The following is a 22,089-nucleotide window of genomic DNA, read 5'->3' as shown; positions in this document are numbered from 1 at the left end:
CCTTGCAGGAATACAGGTGCAGTTTAGAGTAAACATAAGAGTTGGTGACATTTGTCAGACTGGGCCTGAAAGGTGCCCTGACTTTGAGACTTAAGCTTTTGGACTCAGAAATGAATTTTTTGTAAGGCCACTGGATTTTAGAGCAGTTGTCTTGGGGCACTTGTTACTGTAACTTTGCTGGCACCATCTAGCTTTCTTCCTTTTTGTTCAGTGCTATAAATAGGTGCCAGTTTACTGCCTCATTTTCAGTCTATATTCTTTTCTTCCAAGCAGATTCCTTAATTAAGATGTTGAATTAAACCGCTTTAACGTCTACTGCTTAATTTGAATTATTATGCATCCATGTCTCGTTTTTCCTTAGTTACACTCCTGCAGTCCTCGGAGATTAGCCTTCTTCCATGGGAATGGCTCTCATATCTCCTTGTCAGAAATAATTGGTGCAAAATGAAAAATAGAGTATTGAATGGACTTTGTTGCTTTATATATATACTGAGCACCAAGTGCTTTGTCAGCAGTGAGTATAATTAATTTGATGATATAATAATCACTCTTTATCCAAGGTAGACATGGCAAGCACCATGAAAAGGTGCTCAACTTTCACAGGGTGAGTGAACACTGAAGACCCTACAGGGGCAGCATGAGAAAGGGACACCTCCATGTTTCCAGCTCCACTTTTTCCTTCACCTCTCTGCATATCATCCACAGGGCTCTGCAGTCAGTTTGGGGTGGGTATTGAACAGGGTAAACAGGACAGGGTCTTTTCTTATAAAACAAGAATAAATGAGGGTAAGTAGTTTTGTGGTAAGTTCTCTTGGCTAACAAAGTCCTCCTCCCCACCCTGCTTTGCGAGGGCTCGTGCCTCCTAGAGCAGCTCAGCAGTGTTAATATAATTATACACTCAATCAATGAAATTATTTAGGTTAAAAATAGCCCCATCCCAATGGGGTTCCTTTTCACATAGGTCACTTCAGTGGTTTGCTATGTAACCCAGCCTCATCTACATGACACCCATGTGCTGGCAGAAGGGATCCAATCCTGGCAGACCAGGCATGAACAACTGGCAGCAAAGGCAAGATCCTTGAGCCAGAATTACTCTCAAAGAATTTTTTTTCCTTCATGCTGCATTACTGCTGTATTTCTTAAGCTTTTGTCTAAGATGACTAGGTTGAAAATTCCCTGAAATGGGCTAGATATTGGGGCTGCTGTCAATTTATGCGATGTGTGCTTATTTAATCATATCAGGCTTTGTTGTATTTTTGGTTCTGAAATCAGTGTGGATCTCTGCATGAAAATCAATGTTATCAGATAAATGTATCTTTTCCAGGAGCTCTCCTTTACATTTTTGACAGTGCAGCCACAGAGTCAACTACCAAACATTTGCAAAAGTTTGCAGAGCAGTTTCTGGCCTCTACTTTGGGATCTTCTAGACCTTCTGGGAGCAATTTCTGGGATTACTGGAGGACTTTGGGGAACACTTAAAGGAATGTCAAGGTGCTTTGCTGCTGGGAGAGGATTGACACAGGAGGCTGTGACTTCTAGCACCCCCCATCAGCTTCTAAGGAGCTCTGTCGGTGTCCTTGAGCAGCTTGGAGCTTTTGACTGAGATGACTCTTGGTTAGGTAAGGCTGGGCACCCTTGTTGCAGGTGCTGGGAAGAACTTTCTGTAGGTGCTGGGCAGCTAACAGGTTTGGCTGAAATATGCACAGAAGAGGACTAGAAATTTTGCTGAAGGCTGCATTTGAGTGCAGAGCATGGGCAGTGCCGGAGGGCATGGTCCCCAGTGCCTGCAGGGGCAACTATCCCTGGCATATCAGGATTGACCCAGACTGAGTCCCTAGGGAAGGTGCAGATCTGCAGCTTTGGGGTTGCAGGGATGCCCCTGAGGCCTCTCATAGGGCTTGGGTAGTCGTTCTCCTTTTCTGCAGGAGATGTAGAGGATTTCTGTTCCCAAGTTAAGGGGCTATGGGAGGAGGCCAGCAGACTTTGCAGCATCAGACATGGTGAGAAAAAGGTGGACTGGACCTTCTCTGACCTTCTGCAGGTACAAGAGCCTGGTCCGTACTAGAGAAGAACTAGGCAGCCCATGTTTGTTGAGTTAGGAAATGGAGAGTCCCATGATGAAGGAGGCTGGAAGTCTGTGACTTGTGGAAGCAGGCAGATGTGTCCTGCTCTGCTTACAGATCTGCAGTTACAGCATAGGTTAGCACCCCAACAGCAGGGTGAGGAGAGGGAGTTATGCTCTGTGTGACAGAGCAGTGAAGGGAGCTCTGCCTGGCAATGGGTCTTGAGCCCGCTGATATATTATGGAGCAGGATTAGTGGACAGACCAAAGTGGACAACATTGTGGTGGGTGTCTGCTATAAGTCACATCATTAGGAAGAAATAGAAGAGACATTTTTCAAACAACTGGAAGAAGTGTCATGTTTGGAGGCCCTGGACTTCTTGGTGTAGTTCCACCACCCTGATAGCCACTGGACGGACAACACAGCAGGGCAGAGGCAATGCAGGAGGTTTTTAGAGCACCCTAAGGTCAACTTCCTAAAGCAGGTGATTGAGGAACTGATGATCACGTGATCTTACAAACAAACAAGAACTTGTCAGGAATGTGATGAGTGGGGAAAGCTTTGGCTGCCGCAACCAGCAAATGGTGGAATTCAGGGGCCCAAGAGGAGGAAGCAAGGCAAAAAGTAGGATCACTATCCTGCAGAACAGATTTACCTGTTCAGGCATCTTCTTGGAAGAATACCATGGGATACAGCCTGGGAGAGAAGAGGAGTTCAGGAGGCCTGGGTGTTTTTCAAGAATCAACTCATCCAGTCTGGCTGGAGGCCTGTAGCTCGCTGTGTTCCCCAGGGTCAGTGCTGGGTCCGGTGCTGTTCAACTTATCAGCACTGACCTGGATGAAGGGACAGAGGCACCCTCACCAAGTTTGTGGATGATACCAAACTGTGAAGAGCGGCTGATTCACCAGAGGCTGCGCTGCCATTCAGCCAGACCTGGACAGGTGGGAGAGCTGGGCAGAGAGGAACCTCATGACGGTCAACCGAGGCAATTGTAGGGTCCTGCACCTGGGGAGGGACAGCCCCGTGTACCAGCATAAGCTGGGGCTGACCTGCTGGGGGGCAGCTCTGTCTAGAAGGACCTGAGAGTGCTGGTGGGCAGCAAGCTGCCCGTGGGCCAGCAGTGTGCCCGTGGGGCCACGGGGCCAGTGTGATCCTGGGGGGCATGAGGAGGAGTGGGGCCAGGTGGAGGAAGGGGATCCTCCTGCTCTGCTCTGGTGAAGCCACATCTGGAGTCCTGTGACCAGTGCTGGGCTGCCCAGTTCCAGAGAGACAGGGAACTGCTGGAGATGATCCAGCAGAGGCTGTGGAGGTGTTGAGGGGACTGGAGCATCTCCCTGGTGGGGAGAGACTGAGAGAGCTGGGGCTGTTCAGCCTGGAGAACAGAAGACCAAGAGGGGATCTTACCAATGCATACAAACATCTTAAGGGAGAGTGCCAAGAGGATGGGGCCAGTCTATTTCAGTGGTGCCCAGTGACAGGACAAGGAGCAATGGGCGCAAACTGCAACATAAGAAGTTCCTTCTGAATATGAGGAAGAACTTAGAGGGTGGTAAAGCACTGGGACAGGCTGCCCAGAGATGCTGTAGTCTCCTTCCCTGGAGATGTTGAAAGCCCGCCTGGATGTGACTGTGCAACTTGCTCTGGAAGAATCTGCTTTAGCAGGGAGTTGGACTAGATGATGTCCACAGGTCCCTTCCAACCCTGACCAATCTGTGATTCTGTATGAATGGCCCATCCCAATGGGCAGGAAATCAAGTAAACCTCTCTATGCCATTTTTTGTTGTCCCTTCTTTCCTATCTGAGACTTGTGGGTGTGAGGAAATAAGCTTGCATGGATAATCAATGACTGCCAACAGTCAGTATGGATTTACACAGGGGAAATCGTGCTTAATGAACCTGACAGACTTCTACAGTGAAATGACTGGCTTGGTGGATGATGAGCAAGTAGTTAATATTTGTTAGTTTGTCTTTAGTAAGTCTTTTAACACTGTCTCCTGTAACATCCTCATTGGCAAGCTGATGAAGTACAGGCTAGGTAAGTGGACAGTGAGGTGGACTGAAAACTGGCTGAACTGCTGGGTTTAAACAATTGAGATCAGTGGCACAACATCCAACCAGAGGCCAGTCACTAGTTTACCCAGGGGTTGATATTAGGACCAATGCAGCTTAACACCTTCATTAATCACCTGGATGCTGGGACAGGGTGAACCCTGAATAAATTTGAAGATGATACAGAATTGGGAGGAGTAGTCAGTACACTAGATGGCTGTGCTGCCATCCAGAGGTACCTTGACAAACTGGAGAAATGGGATGACAAGAAATTCATGTAGTACAGCAAAGGGAAAAGCAGAGTCCTGCACCTTGGGAGAAACAGCCCCAGGCACCAGTACATGCTGGGGGCCACCCAGCTGGAAAGCAGCTTTGCAGAGAAGATCCTGAAGGTCTTGGTGGGACAAATACACCACGAGCCAGCAATGTGCCCTTACAGCAATCAAAGTCAACAGCCTCCTGGACTGCATTATGCAGAGTGTTGCCAGCAGGCAGAGGGATGTGATCCTTCCCCTCTACTCAGCCCTGCTGTGACTCATCTGGGGTGCTTTGCCCAGCTCTGGGCTCCCCAGTACAAGACAGACATGAACATACTGGAGGAAATGCAGCAAAGGACCATGGAGATGATTAAGAGACTGGAACAGCTGTTGTATGAAGAGAGGCTGAGCGAGCTGAGACTGTTCAGAGTGGAGAAGAGAAGGCTCAGGAGGATCAGTATGTATAAGTACCTTGTTGGGGGAGAAAATAAAAGGGAGCCAAACTCTTCCTAGTGGTGCCCAGTGATGGGACAAGAGGCCATGGGCACAACCCAAAATACAGGAAATTCTGCTTAAACATAAGAAAACTATGAAGATGGTCAAAAATTGGCACAGGTTGCACAGACAGTTTGTGGAACCTCCATCCCTGGAACTCCATTTGAACTCCGATTGGATACAGCCCTGCTGTAAGTGACCCTGCTTTGGGCAGGGGAGAGGTCCCTTCCAACCTTGTGGTTATGTGAAGATGTGTTGTGTGTGGCAAAATCCCACAGCTGATATCACGACTGAATCACTAAATGCTCTGCTGTAAACCGTTTCCTCAGAATACCTTTTGCTGTTGAAACCTATCTGATTCAGGGTGAGAGAGTGGTCGTGTCAATATAAGCAAGCCTAGTCTGAGAGAAAAAAAGCATTTGTGTACTGGAGATACACCTAAACCATAAACCCTTCATGGAGCAGAGAAGGCCTTAACTAAATAGCAAGGTTATTTGGTTGGTGAATCTGTAAGATGTACAGTAATATGCCATCCCAGCATCTAACATGCTGGCCGACACCTGTCATATAGGGTTCATACAGGGACATTTCTGCTTCAGTATTTGTAGGGGTGTATACTATGTTGAACTACTGCTTTTTCTTTGTTCTGTAACTACTATAGTGAAGTCAACACCAAACCTCTGGATAAATTTCCAGTTCTTCCCTTTTTTTCAGAAGGGTGAGTCCTGAGCGATGTTTGTGCTTAATGATGAAATCTCAAGCCAGTCAACATACATTTTTTTCATTGCTACTATGAAGTTTCTAAAGTTGGGGTTTTTTTGGTGGTGCCACTGGTATTGGTCTACATTAGGATGGCACAGGTTGGTTCAGAGTCAAAATGCAACACTGCACAGAAATAAAATATGGGCTTTTCAAAGGAACCCCAGAAGTGTAGACATCTAGAAGGGGTTTTCAAAAAGCTTCTGACATGTCATGAAAGTATCAAAAAAGGTGTTGAAAGCATTTTCTGTCAGTTTTGTAGGACTTGAGTTGGCTTATTTGGAATCTTGAATTTAAATTAAATGCCTACAGGTATTCTGGGAAATCTCACTCAGGAGATAAGGCTGAAAAATGCTGCTTGAACAATTAAGTCATGCTCCTTTTGACCATTAGTGTCTGTGCTACCCACTCATGTGACTATCTGCACTGATATTACACTCCTTCTGTGTCTATCTTCCTGATTACTTTGGGTATCTGGAGATGTTCCCCAGTGCCTTCCTTAAATTTTTCCTTCATTAGCTTCCATCCATTACTTGCTATTCTAACTTCTCCTGAGACTGAATAGTCCCCTTCTCTCCTTTTGTTGCCTTGAAACTATTTATAGTCTGTGATCACATCTCCCTGGGTTTACTCTTGTCTAGACTAAATATATTTAGCTCCTTTACTGTCACTTGGTGTGTCTTACCATGTCGTTTGTTATCTATCCTTGTTTTCTTGAGGTTTTCAGTACCTTTCCTAAACTGAGAAAAATAGAACTAAACACACCGTTCCGGAGTGGTCACACCAAAAGTATGTTAAATGACATTATTAGCACCACAGTTTTACACGCTATTTCATATATGTATTACTGGTAATAATATCACCCTAAGCTTATCTACCTTTCTTCTGGGCAGAAAGTTGAATCAATTCACTGCAAACTGCTGTAACAGTCAACTCTAGCAGTCACTTCTCACATCATAATAACTGAGATTTCCAGTGGAGCAGATCTGAATCTTTTTCTGAGATAATTTTCTTCCATCCAAAAATACGATTTTATTGAACTTGAAGCTTTGCAACACTATGTGACACTTTAAACAATTTAATGTTTGTTTTAAGTTTCTTTGTGAAAGCTGACCAATATTACCTGCCCCGTGAGGAAAAAAAAAAAAAAAAAAAGTCCTATATCCAAGTAAATTTTTTTGGTTTGGATTGGGTTTGTGGTTTGGTTTTTTGGTTTTTTGGGGGTTTTTTTTTGTTTTTTTAATAGCTGTTTCATAGGAAATTTTGAAATTCTTTCCTTATCTTTTTTATTTGGGAGAAAATACCATGTTTGAATGGCATATTCTTTGCAGGAGACTAGTTAGTTCAGTTTTTAATGTAAGGCCAACCTCCATCAAATAATTCATTATTACTCATTCTAGCTCATGCTTTATGAGGTTTTTCTGTTACAACTGACTTCACATACCAATGTACCAGTATGGATACTTAATCCATATCTTTATCGCAATCAGACTGACAGTACTGATGCCTTCCACCTCTAACTGTATATGCTCAGTTTGAAATGAGACCATCTTCTTTAGAAATAAGCTAAAATTTGGTGACTTGCTTAGGTGGTCATTGAAACAGGGCTTATTTGCAAGGGATCCAGGGGACAAAAGAAGTGAAAGAAGCTTTTACTGAATGTCGACACAGTCCTCTAAAGTGATTCATGTGATTTATGGAAACAGATATCCAAAGACTTACTCTGTAGTCACTGGATGTCACATAAAATATGGGGAGAAAGGCCAGCCAAATGATGCACGTTGTGTACATCGTGAAACCGATAAACTTGGCTTCGTTGAAGTTCTCTGGACATTTCCTTGTTTTGAAGGCATATACAGTGCATAAGACTACGAGGATTACATCATATGTTAAGGAGATTAACATACTGGAATCTTTGACATTGCATTTCAATATGACAGTCTCTCTCTTCTCAGGAAGAGTGTACCGCCTGGTGCCAGGGGCCTCCAAGATAAGCCACACGGACACCACCACAATCTGTACCAAAATGAGACTCAGGCAGATGAAGACCTGAGAGCTGGGGCTGATGAACTTAGGCCTTTGGGCACCATTCTTTACACCATCAAATATTCTGGCTATGCAGTTCGTTTTTGTCAGAAGGGCAGAGTAGCAGACAGCAAAGGAACTTCCTAGCCCCAAACGACGAAGGGTGCAGATAGCTGGAGAAGGCTTAGCTATGAAGAAGAAAGTCATGCTGTAAGACAGGAAGACCCCAAAGAGTAATATGTAGCAGAGTTCACGGCCAGAGGCTTTAACCAGAGGGGTATTGTTGTGCTTGATGAACACTCCAATGACCATAAAAGTACAAATAAAACCCAGGCATGCAATGGTAACGGGACCTATTGCCCAAGCATCTTCCCACTTGATGTAGTCTTCTGGTAGGTCATAACAGCCAGTCAAGTCAGCTGTGGGCCATTTTCCAGGCCCACAGTCTGCACAAGTGAATTCATCAGCCAGGTACTCATAAGTTTCACAGGGAATACAAATCCAACAGCAGACATCTCCTGGTTGCATATTCTTCATCTCGTTAGGAGCACAGGGGTCACTGCACTGGGAGACAGGGACAGAGCTCCTGGACCAGTGGATAGAGTCAGCCTCAAGTGACAAGGTTTCTGCCCAGTGACCAACCTTCACATAGGAGTATCTGCCTCCAGTGTACTGGAAATTGAATACGTTGTATCGTCCTATCCCGTCTCCATAGGCATCAAATTTGACCATACTGTCTGCAGCATTGGGAGGATTGAATGGAGCTGTGAGGGAAAAAAAAAGAAAAGAAAAGAAAAGAAAAAGATAATATTATTATCAAAGCTACAGATGACTTCTTTCATCCCTTTGGCAAGCACAGACATCTGACAACTTAGAGAATCAAATTCAAGTGCCAACAGGTAAGTTGAGAGGTCTGTGTCTGTGTCATTTTTTAACTTGGAAGAAAAGAATAACTCAGATATAGAACTTTCTTTTGTTTTACTGTGTGAGGTATTTTTGTAAATGTTAGATTACCAATGTCCTTACTTCCCTCCCCTCCCCCCCCACTCCCCCGGCCCCGATACAAAATAATTCTTCAGTTATTTCTCATATTATGCACAAATGCTACCTTTCACATTTTCTCTTGAAAGAAGGAGGTCTGCTTCTAATTGATACTCAGAATTATTTGGTAAAGTTTGGCTGTCATGATTTAAGGAAATTCAAATGGTCAGTTAATAAACATCAGTTTTGAGGCCAACAGTCTGGAATGCAGTGGAACAGAAGATTCTCATGGTTTAACCCCAGCCAGCAACTAAGTACCATGCAGCTGCTTGCTGGTTCCACACCACCTCGGTGAGGTAAGTAGGAGAACTGGAAAAAACGTAAAACCTGTGGGTTCAGATAAGAACAATTTAATAACTTGAAAAAAAGTAAAATATACTACTACCACTACTACTACTACTACTACTACTACTAATTATAATGAAAAGGGAGATAAGAAAGATAGAGAGGAATAAAGCTCAAGAAAACCAAGAACCAAGCGATGCACAATACAGTTGCTCACCGCCTGTTGACCGATGCCCAGCCAGACCCCGAGCAATGAGCGGTGGCTCCAGGCTGACTCCCCCCAGTTTATATACTGGGCATGGCATTCTATGGTATGGAATAGCCCTTTGGCTGGTTCGGGTCTGCTGTCCTGGCTCTGCTGCCTCCCTGGCTTCTGCCCCTGCTCCCTGGCACAGCATGGGAAACTGAAAAGTTCGTGGTTTAGGGTAAGCACTTCTTAGCAACAACTAAACCCTCAGTGTGGTATCAACATTATTCTCACAGCACATCCAAACCACAGCACTGTACCAGCTTCTAGGAAGACAGTTAACTCTATCCCAGCCAAAACCAGGACAACGATTCATTTTGAAGATGATGGATAAGTAACTATGTTGTCCTCAACAGTTTATTCCTATGTCTTTTTCACTTGTCCCTGTGTTTTGCTTCAGTTTTACCAGTTTCCGATATTTCTGAGGTTCCCAGCATGTGCTGCTTTGGTCCTATATCTTGTTTGGGGAACAGATGAAAAAAACCACAGACTCGATCTGTGACCTTCTGTGAAATCAATATTGTAACACTTCCAACTGGTAAGCTCTGGAGAGCTCGTTTTTTTCCTCCAGCTGAGGGAATGAAGAAATATTAAAAATGTGGGAGGAAATTGCATTTACCGTGTATGTGATTTATTGGTCGTTTGCTGTAGCATCAAGAGTGGACAGCTTTATAGGCAGGAAGAAAAAGGGTTTTTTTTCCTGCCATTGATGAGCAATAAAGGTGATTTCATTCCCCAGTGTCTTTGGTTACAGAAGTGGTCCTACTGTCATTGCTGGAATAAATCTCTTTCCCTCCATCTGTGCCCATGCTATACCTGAGAATGGGACAGTATCATATAAGGATGAAGTATCTGTTTCCGTTTCAACCTCCAGATACTTTAGATTTCTTGCAGTAGATTTATTTAGCTTCTATAAAACACTGAGGCCAAATTCTTTCACCTTTATTCCTGCAGAGCTTTACTTTATTTTGCAGTGCTCTCACTAAGGTCAGTGAAAGGGACAGTGTTTTTTATCACAGAATCCACAATCAGAGGGCTGATGCATAACCTTTACTGCCCCAGGTGCTGGAAGTAGAGTGCATTTCTTTCCCAACATTCTTTTTATCTTATAGCAAGGTTGGGAGATAATTTACGCTTGCCTATAGGCTCCTCTGGGTTTGAGCCAAGACTCTGCCTGTTCTTAACCCTGTCCTCTCTTGCATTTTACCACCTCACCTGTGTCAACCACAGTGGCGGACAGCCTTGGTTTTCAGGATTACAGCCTAGGTCTGGATAACCCAGGAATGTGAAAGAAGATTGCTTTCTCTTTTTCTTCACTGTTAGCATATAGTTGTACTGCTGGATAGCCCAATGAGACCTCTGAGTGCACAAAAATCAAGGGCGGCATAATATAGCCCCAAATGGCCAGTCCTCCTGGAAGTAACATGCTCTGAATTAAACAAGTGGCTAAATTAAAAATATAGGTCAGCAACAAGGATATTAAACAGCTTCCCTTCTCGCCCTCCACCTCATGCACAGGCACGCAAGCTCTCATCCAGGAGCAGCTTTAAAATGAAATCATAATGCAGCACTTAACAGCTCTTCAATAATGTGTTGTCATTGCCAGTGTCTTATTTCATTATTCATAACACTTATACGGATTGTAGAAGCTGTTAACACAGCAGCCCAATTTTAAGAGCCTATTTATTCACCTCAGTGTTATACAGGCCAGCTCCTGAGGTGTGCTGAGCGCCTGTGACTTCTGCTGGCACCACTGGAGCCACAGGTAAGCAAGGCAAACCAGAAACTGGTTGCATGGCTTATCTTCTGTCCAGGGCATAACTTCAAATGCATGAGTATCCCAGTGCAAGTCATGTCAGGGTCAGAAATATCAGCACTCCTCAGAGGGGTTCCCCCTGTGTAACATATTCAACAGCTTCTTAGTTCTAGTAGAATATTTATCACTGAAATAGAGCAAAGTATTTCCCTTGCACTTTGTAGGCAGGTCCAGAAGGCAAAGCAGGTAATCTCATGTCTGGTTAGCTTGAAGCTCGTGTGTTTGTTGCCTTCCATGGGGCTACTGATATGAAGAAAAGGTTTTTGTAGGACAATATGTTTTACATCAACCACAGCTTGTAGCTTGAAACATTAATTTTTAATGGCTGCTGATAGAGGAAAATAAATCACACTCTTTCAGATGGAATTTAACCAAACAGTGATGTATTAAATTATAGTATGGTGAGCCAAAGCCTACAAATGAGCCCACTGGGTGGTAGCAATTAGTATAGCCACTGATCACATATAAAATCACTAAAGCATTTTAACTGCTATTTGTCAACGTATTCTAGATCCTGTAGAACCACTTCCAAAAAGACATGTTTTCAGAAAATATGATGTAATTAAAATCATAAATATAAGATGCTTATAGGCAAGAATATGATATCATAAGAAAGCAAGACTTTATCTTTTAGAGTAAAAAGAACATTTTTTGCGTATTTGTAAATGATTTTCCCAGAGATGATGTCAGGCCATGTCATAACTCACTCTGAGAATTCTTTTGCAGTTACATTTCAGTTTTGAGAGTAAACCTACATTCTTTATAACAGGCACTTATTTCTGGCAAGTCTTTTTCAGAGTTGTAGCTAATCTGTTCTGGATTTGCCTCTTGGGAGATGAGAAACAAGTCTCTCTGGGTCTACCCATGCTGTTAGTTAGGGGGACACCTGAATGACAGTACAAACTTTGTCTCCTTTGAGCAGTGTCTTTGAACCTTCTTCTCCCTTTGCACTTCATGAAATGAATTTTCCTTATGCAAAGTGGTTATCCAAGTGAAATTCTATAAAAGAAGCTATCAAGGAAAAGGAAGGATAATTAAAAGTGACTTAAAGATAAACCAGTGACGCTTTGTGCTCTGGCTTACAGCAGTTCGGCAATGAAGGTGCAACAGCAGTTACATGAGAAGAGGAGAAACACCCGGTATAGAGAGTGCAGGAGACAGAAGCCTGTGGAGCCAGAGTGCAGGCAGTCCACCTCTGTCAGCTCACTGAAGAAATCCTACTGAAGGATAGGATACCGCTGTGTAAGTGTAGGACAAACTACTTCAGCTTCAGATAAGAGATGAATGACTGTGTAGATTTATGACTGCTTTAGTAGCAGATATGGATACAAACATAAAATAACATCATAGCTTTTATATAGTGAATTATGTCACTTTGTTTCCGTCTTCCTACAGTGGGACCATCTTTTCCAACAATCACATAGATTGCAAGTATGTTCTTATGTGCTATTAGAAGCAGGTGAGTTGCTTTCATTTGGAAATATTTATTATTTCTTGTGCCAGTGAGGTACAGCTCTTGATGGAGGGAATTAATTCAGAAAGAAAGTTCTGAAGGGAGGATTTATTTTCTTATTGGGCAAAACCGCTATTTTCAGAGGTGGTATGGGAAATCTTTTTTGAAATTATTCCGATTCCACACATTGGTTCAGCTGGGTGAAAAATACTCCAGGATTTTTTAACTAGGGATGAGTAAATGAGGAAAACAAAGCAGTTTTAATCCTAATTAGGCACTGGGAAACTTTTAAGAGACAGCACAGCCTAGGAAAAGATGTGCGTCATCTTAACTGGCTTGGAACCAGACGAGTCCTGTTTGCCAGCAATGTCTTTGGGCCAGGAAAGATATTTTGCATACAGCGTCTTGCATGTTTTTGGTACAGAGCTGAGTCTATAGATGTTGCCTTATAGAAAATATCATCAGTAACGCTTCCTGGTAGGGATGATGACAGGTATGCCTACATCTGAGAACATCTTTCACATCCAATAATATGTGCATTTGTTCTTTGCTTGCAGAGTGTATTCTTTCAAAACAAGGTACAGATCAGAGGCACAGCTCACTAGCTAGGAGGCAATTCATTAATAACAAGGTTCGATGAAAGCTCTGCAGTTTTTCAGCTCAGCAGTTGGCAAAGCTGTGGGATTTCATCTGGTTCGGAAAGAAATGTAAAAAGGACTATTGTGTGCACCAAAGGCACCTTCTTCAACAGCTTGTTGGCCCCAAAGACTTTCAGCCAATAGACTATAAGGAGATCATGATTAAACAGAAATGCAAAGGTGAAGAGGGAACAGGCTGGAGTTTCTGAGAAGTTCAGTAAAGCCTCCTTAGTCTCACTAGATGGTGCTGCAAAAACTCTGAACTTCTGATCTAAGGCTGAAAAACAAGACATTTGTTTATGTAATGGAAAAATATAGTTTTTTTTTTAAATGCCCCCCTACTCCTTCCTGTTACATATCCTGGGCAATGCCTTTTTAAAGCACTGTTAGGAAGAGCCTTGATAATAATGTAACAGGATATGGTGTGTTTGTCCAACGGGCTCATCTGTGTGTGTGATGCCTTATCTTGAAAAGTATCAAAAGGACCCTGAGAATGCATATCTTTTAATTTTCTTCTATTTTTATCTAGGTATGGTTTGTGGAGGTCAAAGCGACTTATTTCTGCTTGTCTGAACATTCAGACCGAGTAATGGAGACCTGTTGTCTCCACCCTGTTGGCACCCACTCCTGTTTCTGTCTCAGACACAGCTGGTGTCTACACCTGACTGGCAGAAGGGATGTTGAAATTCGGCAGTTTAAAAGTTAGTACAGGGAAGGCTCAGAGTGAAGTGTCACTAGATTGTGTACCTCTCCACAATTAATAATTAAGGAATGGACTTAAAATATCAATTTTTTACAGAAACACATAGTCCTTTTTAACCTCTGCACCATTGTTTCTGGATGTGTTTTGGTCATATGTAGTATTGCCTCTTCTCATTCAGGAAATGAAAGAGAATGAGTAGTCTTCTATAAATGTTGTTTTCCTACTGTGACTACAGATTTTCCATTCAGCTCTATGGATTCTCTCTTAGGTTAGAAACGTGCTTGCTACAGGGACTTTTAACACGTCATAGACCCCCACAGCGTTTGCAGTAGTCAGAGACAGAAATGTTTCCCCAGGCTTAGCTGCAAGGTTCCCTCATGTGAGTGATAAGCATATGAGTTATCCTGAGATTCCCTCCTGCAAAGGAGAACAGGTATTTCTAGGGCTCACCTTAGAGTAGGTAGCTAGAGCAGCTCAGCTGAACTGCACCTGGCTTTTTTCTGCTGACCATAATGAGAGCGACTAGGTAAAATACATCTACAATATCTGTACATGAAGTTAGGTGAGATGAGTATCACCAGTACTTGGAACAGACAGGCTCACAGCTGGAGTGCCGAGTGTGCAAGCTCTTGTACAAGCTCCTGCAAAGGTACCTGTGAAGGGCTGCCTCCGGCAAGCTGTCTGCACAGGTGCTGCGAGTGCTGCGGAGGCTATCAGAGAGAACAGCCCAGGATAAAAGTGATGTGAATGCTGGAAAAATAAATGAAGAAGGGTCCAAAAGATGGGAAGAATTCATTCAGCTTGTCATTATCTTCAGCCTGGCTGAACACAGAACTCCCTAGCTGCCTTTCTTGTGAAACGCTTGCCTCAAGCAAAATGTTTTACATTTTCAGGAGTGTGCTGTTCTCTTGCCTGTGTGGCCCTTGGGCACATATGTGGCCTTCAGGACTGGGGGATAATGAACTAGATGCTAAATTACAAACCTTCATGGAGGAAATTATGAAGTCTCTCTTATTTTTTTAAGGAAATTTAAGGAATTAAAAAGGGAATTTCTGATTTCTTAAAGGATTTGGATGCAGAGATTACATAGAAGTTTTGTAGTCATATTTCTCTTTAAAAATAAAAACATATCCTCTGAAATTAAGAAAATGTCTTGAAGTTTTTGGTTAAGGTTGCATCAGTCCAACTTCAAAATAAATCAAACATTCATGGAAAAGCATCTAAGGTATTTTTCTTTTTTTTAATAAGTCTGCTAGGTTGATAATTGATATGAATGGTTTTTAAGATTCTAACATAGCAATGCCTTTCAATTGATATTATTCTTTTAATTTAAGATTATCCACTTTAGAAAATGGTTGGCACAAGAGGCAGAATGCATGCAAGGTAATTTATACTAGCAATCAGCTTGCAATTACCAAGTAAATTAAACCATGACTTTAAACTGCCTTACTCCTCCCTTAGGCCAGCTAGTTATTTTGTTAACAGAAGCAAAGGGAAGCCATTCCCATTATGAAGAATTATGGCCACCATTAGGGTGACAACACAGAAGCTCAGGAGCTGAAACTGTAAGTTCTGGGCTGGCCTTTGGTACCCCTTGAAATGTTTTTGGTCTGAGTTAAAAGGGAGTTGGCTGGTGAATTATGTGTCAGTTGCTGAACATTAACATTGCTTTCAGAGCCTGAGATTTTGGTTGGGACTTTCTGCCAGTCCCGTGGTTATGAGTTCCCTGTGTCCAATTTGGACTTTTGGGTGAGGGACATTCTCATCTAACCTCAGTGCTGGGAACTGGTGTCATGCTCTACCCTGCTCTCTTCTCAGCACATCTGGGACACAGCTGAAAGAGGTTGCAGCAGTGTTTTAAGTTTGCTAAAATTTACTTGTGGGCTAAGTGAGGGACTTGGATATGTGATAGGGGTGTGAGTCTTTCTCTTTTCGGAGGCACCATTCTATGACATGCTAATTCCATGCCCAGATTACATATAGTAGCTGATGGCTAAGGAAGTGTTGAAAACCTAATATTTCTTTGTCCTTCTTTGTCAGACTGAAGGAAATATGAATTGATTCAGTTACTAAGATATTGAAGGAAGGTAGTTAAAACACTTTTTCCTCTGTGGGGACTTGAGGATTAGAGAAGTGTTTCCAGACAGTGCTCTGAATAATTTAGTTAGGTAGCTTGCCCTTAGAGATCAGAACCAAATGAACTATGAAATAGACCCTCTGGCTATTATTTCCTAGTTGACTTGATACGAAGACACTCCCAAAACAGGTGGGCTGACATAGATTTAATTACTTACAATGCAATACTATTATTTAGTAGTAATAATACTCTTGCTGTGATGGTCTAAGATTCAAGAAATTTCACGCCTATAAGAAAGGCAGTATTTTTGATTAGAATATAGATGGAAGAAATGCACAAGCTTTCAGGCACAAGGGCACTTCATTAGGTTATCAGAAAAACTGCTCAACAAATTTGACCTTCAATTATTTTGAAGGAACAGCTCTGCACGGACTTCAGTATATAAGGTTTTTATTTCCTTCTGGAAACACAATTTCAGTTTGCAAGCAGCCTCATTACTATCCATTTGCAAAGTAATTGCTGAGAGCTTTCTGTTCCCTTCTTTAAAAGTATATAGTTTAAAAACACAAGGTCTGGTCAAGATGCAAGACAAGATACAGCAAAGAGGTGTTAGGTCAAAAGCTTCTGTATTTTTTCCAGATATATGGGCAGTTTAATAAATGTATTGCCTCTTCCTACAAACCTTACGACGCTATGCTATTATTTTTGTTAAGAAGCTACTGAAAACTCTCAGCAATCATCCTACAAATTGCTAATAATGAGGTAATTTGAAAAATGAAATTGCATTTCCAGTAGGAAAACAAAACCATAAGTAGTGAATTCTAAGGAAAGCGTCTTTTTGAAATAACTGCAGCTCAATTTTATAGAACACTTTGTGGAAAAAAAAGAGCTGCAGGATGCTTCAGAGCATCGTAGCATTGTAAAGAAACAATGCTATGGTGAAACACACAGAGGAACCTTTGTGCTCAGATGTACTTGGCTCATTGTACTTGGCACATCTGACATGATGTTGGTGGAAGACAAAGTAGACTTGGAGTTCAGCTGGAAAGGTAAATGTTTCACACATGGTGTAAGATTCTGGACTGTATCAGTTTACTCTGTGAATATAATATGTGCATGAAAAAAAGTGCATATTAGAATGTCTATGTTGAGAGTGTAGTTTTCTCACAGAGCTCCTATAGTCAGTGGAGAGAAGGAGACACCTCCAAAGGTGGGCTCTGACTAAATGGAATTGCCATCAGGAAGGTGGGTTACTTCCTCCACCAACAGGTCTGCAGTTATTAGACTACAAAATGAGTTGTGGCAAAGTAGGCGTGAGAGCAAGCTGACTTGAATATTGGCCACAGATAGAGAAAAACTAATGCTTTCAGTAAGGCCCACCACACACATTAAATGTGACTCATCTTTCTTTGTAAAGGTTTGATTCCGGATTTTCTTTTTACTAAATTCCATATAATAATGTGATGGCTAGAAATGTCCATCTACTGCAATAGCAGGTTAAATCAGTATTCGGTAGAGTATATCTCATGTAGGACAAAATGCTGAGTCTGCCAATCGAGAGGTGAAAATGGGCTACTTGCAACAACGAATTCTAGTAAAAAGATAGGGAGATAAAGGATAAGAACTCCTGGCTTTTAAGGTTATTCATGCATATCACACCCCAGTGGCAAAGGTAGCACGTCACCTCTCCCAACATCATCAGTGCTCATTGGCGTGCATTATCCTAGAACATGCAAGCTGCATGTCCCATTAATACTTGCAAATTTTTCTGCTCTCAGGAAGAAAAGATAAAGCTGAGAGCACAGAATCATTTTTGCTAGTGTTTTGCTTCACTGAATCAGTTTGGCAACAGCAATCACCAGACCTCAGGGGAAAATGTAAAAAGAAAATGTTGATTTATTTCCCTGTTTAATGGTGGAAGCAGAGACACATTGGTAGGCTTAGACTGATGAAGTGTTTCAGAGATCTAGAAAGGACATTAACTAACAGTACTGCCTGAAACCTTCATCTGACTTGAGACACTTTCTTCTCTAAAGAGCCTTTGAAAATGGGCTTTTTATTCTTTCAGTTACTGGACCATTAACTAGCCATTGGCTACTTACTCAAATTGATGTGGAAATGTTCCCAATAGCAGCTTCATACAATGTCTTATTTCCCACTGTCTGGTGGGGATCTGCCCTGGGACAGCAGGCCGATCTCTGCTACCAAGCTGCCATCAAGATCTTGGAGCAGTGATCAGCTGCCCCATCCATCAGGGCCATAGATCAACATAATGGAAAAATCCTGCTTTTGGAGAAATTATAGGTAAAATTTATTTATGAGTTCACACAGTGTACAGTTATTTGTGGCAAATGAAGGGACCAAAGAGTAGAACCTTCTACTGTTGCAGGCAACTATGTAATTGCTGCTTAGACTAGAAGAGTCCAGCAACCCCACCCCATACACTTCTGCATATGGTCAAGCATTTTCTAGTGTTTTGTAGCAGATTGATGACCTACTGTAAAAGGTAAAGAACCGCTGTGAAAGCGTTCCCACTGGAAGAGAGCGGGCAAGTTCTGTAGCAGACATTCAGGCTCCAGAGCTACTCGCACATGGTCAGCTGCTGATCACCACAGAAATTCAGCCTTGGCAAGAATGGGGATTGCTTTTAGGGCATAATCAATAGAAGGAAGAGCATGTACACAGCATGTGCAAAACATCCTGTGTATGGTGAAAAGCCAAAAGAAATAACAAGAAGCTGCAAGGACAGTTAGGGCCTCTGCAAGAAAGGGAGCAAAGGGAAAACTGAGAGAAGGATCACCCTGGGACTGTCCGCTGGTTGTGGGTGCCACAGCTCAGCAGTGCTGCTACCTAAACACCAGTTTCTGTAGAAAAAAACTCTGCTTTTCGATTTGCTGATCACTTTTTTGAAATGCAAACTCAGCAGTCATACATCAAGCATTACCTTTTACTGTAGAATTTTTTTAAGGAAATTAAAATTTTAAAAAACAGTGAGTGCTCTTGTGAGAGTGTGTAAGTGTGCGTACATGTGCCTGTGTGTGTTTTCTGATCCCAGCTTCCCACATGGCAGTGTGGCTGATACCGTTAGGAGTCGCAGCCCACCCTGCGAGTCCACACGCTCTCAGCTGCAGAGTTGCACAGGATTTCTGTGGCACACGCGCTCTGTGTGAGGACTTTGTTCAAGGCTCTGCTTTACCCAGCTTTCTCACACTAAGTAGTTTCCCTATTTCCACTGAGCATGGTGCAACTCTTTCCGTGGCTAAAACTGCAGCATTTTCTTAGCTGAGCCTCGTATTTCAGTCACAGAAGTGGTAAGTATTTCACATGTACAAAGGAATTGGTGCATTAGCTTATTCTGTTGCCCATCAAATTGTCTGGAATCTGTGTATAGCAGCAAATAGAAAAATGCCCTGCATGAAACCCATATTGAATTGAGGAGCAATTGCACATGCACATGTAGAAAGGGAATATCTCTCAGCCTTCAGAAGTACTCTTGAATTTTTTCCGTAGCAAAAGTGCTAGATATACATGTGCCATGAGTTTAGAAGAGATGAGATGACTCATGTTTTGGCAAGTAGAAAGATGGGCTTGTAGCAAGAAAAGGAAAACTGTAAGAGAAGAAAAGCGGATGCAAGACTAAGGGGGCAGGGGCCTTCAGAGTGCGAGGTACATTAAATTCTGCTTTCTATTTACTGGGTGTTGGTGACTGCCATTCACATCACTACTGCTTTTGGCTCCATGCTGTTCTTTGTATGCACTAAGGAGAGAGTGATCTCTGCTGTGGAGACCCTACAAGCAAACTTAATGACCTTGGTAATTATTTTATGATTGCCGTGCCTTAAGCTTAAGGGCTTATATTTGGAGATATTGTCATTTCTGGCTTAGGGCTAAACCCCTTTGCATCCCAGTAGTGAGCAGGAAAGTTTGTGGTGATTTACTGCTCCATGGACGGAGCAAGAGGTGAGAAAAAAAAAATCAAAGGATTTCTCCTTTGCCTGAGCCATGCTACAGCTAGGATTGTGTGGATGTTTTTGTTATAAATTTCTTTGCTTCTTATACACCTGTTCGTGAATATGTGTGTTCCCCCTGCCTTGAAGAATTTTAGTATTCTTTGTATTTGCCTCTGTACTTATATATTATAACCTCTGTAAAAATACACTTTCATGGCAGGAAGAAGGAAGCAAAAGGAAATTACTCACCCTGATAACAGCAATGGAATATCTTTTTACATTAGATTCTGTATCTGCTGACAAAATAGCCATACATATTGCAGTGATGCCAAAGCAGTCATTCTCTGAGACGCTTTTAGAGGTGTTTAGGAATGTGGCTCTATGAGATGAATAAATGAAAGACACCCTTTACCACATTTGTCTGCCAGGTCCATCCAGTTTGCAGTTGATGGGGATTGGGTAGAAGTTCAGTTTGGGAAGAGTACTTATACATAAACAGAGTTTCTGCTCCACAGATGTGCAGAGCTGATTGCTTTTTGAATTCTCTTTTAGAAGGTAGGTGTGATCTACTGGCCTGAGTAATTTTTTAAAAATAAGAATACTAACACTTGCATGAATAAGAAAGGTAAATTTGTGGTAGGAAATCCTTTCAGTCATTCCTCTGAAATTTTTGCCCTAAGTACTTCTTTTGATTCATGAGACCATTTAAACAAAGGATAAGGCTGTGAGTATTTGGGAAATATGTGTGTTAATGCAAAAATTTACACAAGGGATGTTTGCAGTCTGGGTTGAGTTCCCTTCTCTCTTTTAGATAGAGAAACATGACTATCACTGAGCAGCTTTTTTCTGCACTGGGAGTCAGAAGTGGGCAAGACAAGCTTAAAGGGAATAGTTCAGGCTTCGCAGAAAGCTGGAATAAATTCACATGCTCATCCGGGCTGCCATTTAACAAGTACAAGTACAGCAATCAGCTTGTGACAGGTATGTCTGGAAATATGCTACGTGGAAGTGATGTAGGATTCAGACCCAGATCCATGTCTAATTGCAGCACCAGACTGGGATGAATGTTAGTGTCATGTTAATGCAGCTTATACTGGTTTTGTACCTATTCCTGTTCGGTCAGTGTTAGCCTGGGAATATATTTGCACTGAGCTCTACTGGGTGAAGCAAGTGTGTCTTCCAGGAATGTAGTGATATTAAGGCTACTTCAGGAGAAAAGGTGATTTTCTACAGATTATGCGTTCAGTTCTGCCTTTCTGGTATAATTATTAGCTGCCAACCAAAATAGAGGTTTGGTAAAAATAACATAATGTTTAATTATCTTTGGGATTAGACTGCTGAGTTTGTGACTGTCTGTAGTTTTCTTCATCACCCTTTGAAAAGACCAATTTTCTTGGGGACTCACTGGAAGTCTAGGACACACCTAGAGAGTAATTTAGTCTCCCAGTGTGTCACACTGTTTCAATGTGTCCCTGTGCAATCTCCTTCTCATGTCCTTGTCCTCATCCTCATCAACACTGCTGTGGTCATGTTCCAAGCACAGCCTCTGAATTTTTCAGCCCCTAAACCAGCACCCCAGCATGCAGGTGAGACTAACTGAGATTAGTTCTGGAAGTGCTGAATTGCTCTTCCATAGCAGTTGATATAGAAGAAGCTGGTCCTCATGTCGGCTGTTCAGAGCCAATGCAGATGCTAAAAGGTAAGGGGTAAGATTCCTGAACCAAACTGTTTTCTCACATGGTATCTTGTTCTTCCAGGTGACAAGGAGAAAGAGGCAGACCTAACATCTTTTCACTTGCATGTGAATGTCTCTCACAAGGTAGATCTGCATGAAGAATAAGAATATAATCACATGGTATGTCCTGAATTCTCCCCCTATTGTAAAGACCAGTGGGACTGGAAAAGTGAGCGTTTATGATTGGGGGATGAAATGGCTGTACTACTTGTCCTGCTCCTCCCAGCACTTCGACTGTGCAGACCCTCAGTGTTTGGGATTCACATGGCATTTGCCAGCGAAACAAAAGAAGAAATAATAATGGTTATAAAATAAGCAGCTGGCAAACACAGAAGTCTGGGATTCAGGTAAATTAGGTTACCAAGCCTTCTGTCTCTCAAATATGTGATCCGAAAGAAAATCATTGCTCAGTTTTTCAGTCCTCTGTTTCTTCATAAACACGAGGTGTCTAATCTCATCCTCATTTACATACCCGCATGGACGCTGTGCAATCTAG

General features: G+C 42.3%; 1 protein-coding gene across 1 annotated transcript in view; it reads right to left on the bottom strand.

The window, feature by feature from the left end:
- The window catches only part of GRM3 (glutamate metabotropic receptor 3), a 113,939-nt gene that overhangs the window by 6,793 nt on the left and 85,057 nt on the right, over window positions 1–22,089 (bottom strand). The window contains exon 4 of the mRNA XM_037390406.1: window positions 7,346–8,412. Within this exon, the coding sequence (XP_037246303.1) occupies window positions 7,346–8,412 (1,067 nt within the window). The remainder of the gene's footprint in view (window positions 1–7,345; window positions 8,413–22,089) is intronic.

This window comes from Falco rusticolus, chromosome 5 (genome assembly GCF_015220075.1).
Source record: "Falco rusticolus isolate bFalRus1 chromosome 5, bFalRus1.pri, whole genome shotgun sequence".
Classification (NCBI taxonomy): domain Eukaryota; kingdom Metazoa; phylum Chordata; class Aves; order Falconiformes; family Falconidae; genus Falco; species Falco rusticolus.
The sequence above is the reverse complement of the archived record's forward strand: the minus strand, read 5'-3'. Positions and strand labels throughout refer to the sequence as shown.